Raw genomic sequence first — 5,645 nt, forward strand, 5'->3', positions numbered from 1 at the left:
ATCATTAAAACCACATGCCCAAAAATCATAACTTATTTCAAAATAAAATTATTTTATAAGTATTTTATTTTAATTTTATTTTAAATTATTTTTTAAAAATTAAATCTAAAAGAAAAAAGTTTGGGTGAGTGAAATCTAAAAAAACCGTGGAGATATTAACTTCTATTTCTTTATTTGCTAAAGTAAGTGCACACATACATATTGAATGAATAAATAGTTTATGTTAGAAAATGTAATTCCTACTTATCTAAGTTGTGACCTTCTATGTAAGGGAGTTTGTTCCTATTCTATAGGAGTGGTTATATCTATATGTCCCTAGTTTGTTGTGTCGCTGAGATATTCTCTCAACCAACTCATTGTGTGTCCAAGACAGTTTCCCTATCTTGAGACACCACTTCTTCTATATCTTTGATATCATAATTGATCAATGAAGATAATTTTCATTATCAAATTTTATCTTGGTATCGGAGCCCATAAGGGCCTCGAGCCTTGGCCCCTCTCAACCAACTCATTGTGTGTCCAAGACAGTTTCCCTATCTTGAGACACCACTTCTTCTATGTATTTGATATCATAATTGATCAATGAAGATAATTTTCATTATCAAATTTTATCTTGGTATCGGAGCCCGTAAGGGCCTCGAGCCTTGGCCCCTCCTAGGCTGAGGGAAATAAAGAGTTTGATGAGTGTTTTTTTTGTTTTTCCCTTACTTGTTTTCCCGTCCTTTTGTTGCTCCTATGTAGATGGCGATGGAAAGAGTGTTATAGATCTACAAGATCAAGTCGTAAGGCATGGGAAGTAGTGAAGAGTGGCAATGTGACTATGAATTGTAGATCTGTTTTTTCTTAATAGGAGTGATGTTCAGTTTGGTCGGGATGTGTTTTCAGAAAAATCTGATTGCATTGGATCTTGTTAGGTAGATCAGTTGTTGGTAATCAATGAGCGTGATTGCAAATCTGAAGTATGGTCATTGAGGAAGGCTCGTCAATATGCATAGGTGGACCTCTATGGGTGTTGTTGCATATAAGTGTGTGTGGAGCCATAAAGCTGGTGAATGGTGGTGCCTATGATTTTTGGAGGTTTCCCATTCTCATCCTGTGACACTACAGATGGATCTCGTTGCTTGGTACACTTGGGAAGAATGAGTTGTGTTCGATCATTGGGTGCAGTTTTGTGGAAGAGACCAATCGAGACATGGCGAGGGCATTGAACATGTTGCTGCTAGGTCTTCTGGAGGTGTCATAGGAGGTGCAGAAGCACGTGAAGCTACTAGGAGGCTTCCAGATTCCAGTGTTTTGGATTTGCCTGGTGGAAGGTTGATTGGCTTGGGTTGGACCGAGGAAGAAACTCTAGTTTGCGTCGTGCAAGACAACATTGTGTATTGGTCACATGGCTCAATTCCGTCAAAACTTCACTAAGATATGGCATTTAACATCATCGCACATTGCCAAGATGCATGCTAGTGTCACGACTGGGATTCGGATTAGGAACAGGTATGAAATTCATAGTATATACCCGCAAGTTTAGACGAGTCTCCAGAAATGCAGTGGAAGATGGAGGAGGACAAGAAGTCGCAAGATCCAATCTTTCCCCAGCCTCGAGTAGATGAAGGGAAAGTATGCTTTTTTGAAGATGAAGAGGACACGATGGGGGTTTGCGCATTCACACAAGCAATTTTTTTTTCCCCGTAGAATTAGAATTCTAATTATGTAGGTAATTTGAATGATCTTAAGTAGGAAGATTTATTTTTATGAATCTAGCAGTTTTTTTTATCCGTGCATTGTAATCACAGTTGGATTTTTTTTATGGCAGTAATGACAAGGCTTCCAAGGATGCCAAGATTCGCAAGAAAATGGGTGAGCTTCAGCTCACAGTGCAGTTCATTTGCTCATCTCTGGTGAACATAATCATGATGCATAAGTTGCTGTCATGGAAGAGGTGGTCGCTCCACTCACATCGGTTCAGATTGATGGATTGGTAGTATTGAAAATCATGGAGCATTGCAAAAAATGTTCGACTGTGCTTGTCACCAAGCAACTTTTGGGTTTGGATATTGGAAGCATTATAGAGGTCACCAATTGTTTCCCATTCTCGAGCCATGGAGCATAGAGGACTGTGGTGATTTGTTCAATTTACAAAACTTGAAGATGCTTGAGCTGCACAGAATCTAAATGGGCAACTAGAAATTGTTGGTCGAATCATAAAGGTAAATGCAGGGGTTTGGGGCTAATGATGATTATTTTAATGCTGATTTTAATAAGAAGTATGTCATTTAATGGTATTTTTGGTTTTTATTAAAATGACATTGGTCTTACCAACTATTTTCACAATTTTGAGGGTGTGTTAGAACTGGTCATTCGAATAATACACAAATTTGTAGTATATCATGAAGCCATGACACTGAAGATGGCATCAAAAGAGCTACAACAAAGATTAAAGGATGATGGACAACAAGGTTAAAGTTTGTGTGAGTTTGCGGAATAGACTCATGATCATGGTGTATTATGAGTCACATATTATAATTAGAGAAAATCTACATGTCATATATTGTCTTGTAATGGTTAGTTGTGGTCCTTGAAATGTTTTATGTACCCACTGTAAGATGCAAGCATGCATGCATACCCGTTCTTATGTTTCCCTCTCTTAGAGAGTTTTAACACCATGGAAGAGTGTGTCATGTGGAATGGATACAATTGGGTGGGGCATATTGGTTTTAGACTCCATAAGTTGAAATTTTGTATTTAGGGAGTTCATCGTGAGGTTGTACGAACCATGTATGTGAAGGACTTCCCAATAGACTAGTGGTTGTAGCGGTTGGGAACCCATAGATTAGGGTAGATGATTGTTCCTTAATGGCATGAACAAGGTACAAGGTGTAATTACGAGACTCGACAAGATGTAGATCTTGCAGATTGATATCGGGACAAGTAGTCACTAAGGTGGAGTGTTGGAAAATATAATTCCTACTTGTCTCAGTTGTGACTTTCTATGTAAAGGAGTCTCTTCCTATTCTATAGGAGTGGTTATATCTATATGTCCCTAGTTTGGTGTGTGGTTGAGATATTCTCTCAACCAACTTATTGTGTGTCCAAGATAGTTTCTCTATCTTGAAACATCACTTCTTGTATATATGTAATATCTTGAGACACCACTTCTTGTATGTATATAATATCATAACTGATAAATGAAGATAATTTACATTATCAAATTTTATATAGATAAATATTTTGTTAAAATTGTGAAAAACTTAATCTATCCTCAACACCATTTTTACATAGTATAATCTTAATTATTGAAACAGTGTAAGCCAACGGCCTTTGAGAACGCTGAGTTTACGTAGATAAAAGATAACATATATGCCAAATGGAAAAACACTTAAATCAACAAGTAAATGTTTTATTAAAATTGTGAAAAACTTAGACTAGCCACATTTTAGGATAGTATAATCCTAATTATTGAAACAGTGTAAGCATACAGCCTTTGAGACAATATAACGCTGTAAAGACAATTCAAATATCTAACACAATTCTTTGATCTCAATCAAGCATATGTGTAATCTATATGTGATTTTTTCAAAACTGGTGAGAGGTGGGACCTTTGCATAATAAGAATTCTCTAGAGTATTCAAGCTGTCTCCCACACAATCCTGATAAATGAATTGTATAAGTAGGCAAATCGATTTTCTGTCTAACACAGAAAACTAACGCTCGCATAGAATCAAACTAACTATTATATATATATATATATATATATGACATAAATGCTTGACATGATGTCCAGAAATATCCCCGAGCAATATTTATTTAGTTTGTAAAATGCCTACAGAATGCCGGGATTTATTTAGTTTGTAAAGTGCATACGGGATGCTTAGCCCAACAGCTCAATGGGCATGAAAAGCATATGGTTCAAAGGGAGATCATACACTATGGAACATGTAGGGCACTAATGACTCAGCCCAATGTATTGGAGGCCCGCTCCCTGAAGCCCAAACGATTCTTTTCTCTGTCATACAATATATAGACGTTGTTCTGCTGAATGTTTCCTATGAGAACGGCATGTCCATCAACAACAGTGCCACCATTCATCATCGCCAAGCAGAACGTATCAGCACTACCAGAAGTTTCAGAAGAGAAACTATTCTCACTAGGAACTACCATGTCTGAGCCACCCTTGAAATGAAATGTAAATGTAGGCCACTGAAAATTCTCTAAACCAGACACATTGTAACACAACTCTTCAACTCCAGGAGCTCTTCTATATCCAATTTGAGAAGCAAACTCACCTGCAATCGGGTTATAAATTAAATCAGGAAAGTAAGTGTATGAAGCGCCTGAATCTATTACGGTTCCACCATTGCCTTGGCTGTCAAATGACAATAAATTGGAGGGCAGCGTCCAGCGCTTTCCACCAATACTCACCGCTTCGAGGCCAAGGTAATAATGAGAGGAAGCCGAAGGGTTTACTGGGTTGAAGAGAAGGGGAGTGTAAGTCAAAGGCATATCCCTGGGAACCGCCTTGTTACCCACCACTATCTTGCTGTTGTTGTTCACATAGTCAAGGCAATACCCAAATTTATCACCAAAAAGAGGACCAAGCTGGGAAGGCATAGACAGTCCTCCTCTGCCAAATCCTGCAATACCAGCAACCTCGTTCGAAATCCCTGAACATCCTATTGCGAAGTGCTTTATTTCTCGCCTTCTTCCGTCTTCCAGTGGCAAAGTCAAGGTGTCACTGAGTAGACGCCCCGTTGCGTTTCCAATGCCATAGGTAAGGTTAAAATGTGGACAAATCCGCGAGCACTCCTTGAAGCTTTCGACGCAGCCCCAATTCTCGCACAGGTCTTTGCACTTCGGATCTGCGCACTTTATAGGCGCATGAGAGGATCACCTTCTTGGATAAAAAGCTGTGATGTATCCACTGCAATCGTTGCATGTATAGTTTGTGGTGCTGGGTGCCCACACCACATCACTTCCCGTATCCATGTTGAGCAATAGATCCTGTGGAGGAGTACCCACCGACAATTTGATGTAATACCCTATGGAGTCGCTGGATAGTAGAGAGGCTCCTTCACAGTGATCTTCTTTGTAGACCCGCTCTTCACCCTCATCTTCATGTGGAGGGTCATGGACACTCCATCAATTTCAAGCTTATTCTCTTCAGACAATGTTGCAGAGAGTTGCAGTGCGAGGATAATCAGGAACATCAGCTTTACCTTGGAGGCCACTATCTTTATTCATATAGTTATTCAATATCTTTATTCAAAATGAAGCACACTATTTGGAATAATTTACTAATAGATTAGTTTTTCGAATTTTGAATAGTTGTGTTTCATTCTAAGTGAAACAAAAACTATTATAATTATATTTAGTGTAGTTTTAAAAATTTATGTATATATATTTTTTCCGTCTATTTTCTAATTAATTTTATTTAAAATTTAAATAAAATTTGTTGGAATGATATATTTGAATTATTAAATCTCTTTAAGCTCAATATCTAGAGGGTTTTTAATGACTGTGAATTTATTTATATATTAAAAAATGCATTTAAAACCATTAAAATTAAATAATAGCAAATAAAATAAAGAAAAAAATTAAGCATGGTTATTATTTTTATTTTTGAAAACAATATTAAATTAAGTTGTTACTAT

The 5,645-nt window shown here is 37.4% G+C and overlaps 1 protein-coding gene across 1 annotated transcript; it reads right to left on the reverse strand.

Moving 5' to 3' along the window:
* Positions 1–3,948: 3,948 nt before the first annotated feature.
* Positions 3,949–4,980, reverse strand: LOC149145311 (aspartyl protease family protein 2-like). The gene is made up of 2 exons (XM_089452409.1): positions 4,960–4,980; positions 3,949–4,860 (listed from the first exon to the last, which is right to left on the reverse strand). The coding sequence occupies exons 1-2, from the start codon at positions 4,978–4,980 to the stop codon at positions 3,949–3,951; spliced, it is 933 nt and encodes a 310-aa protein (XP_089308535.1).
* Positions 4,981–5,645: the final 665 nt, after the last annotated feature.

The sequence above is a fragment of the Pinus tabuliformis genome, chromosome X (genome assembly GCF_031772625.1).
Source record: "Pinus tabuliformis cultivar Carrire ecotype Pingquan chromosome X, CPIR1, whole genome shotgun sequence".
Classification (NCBI taxonomy): domain Eukaryota; kingdom Viridiplantae; phylum Streptophyta; class Pinopsida; order Pinales; family Pinaceae; genus Pinus; species Pinus tabuliformis.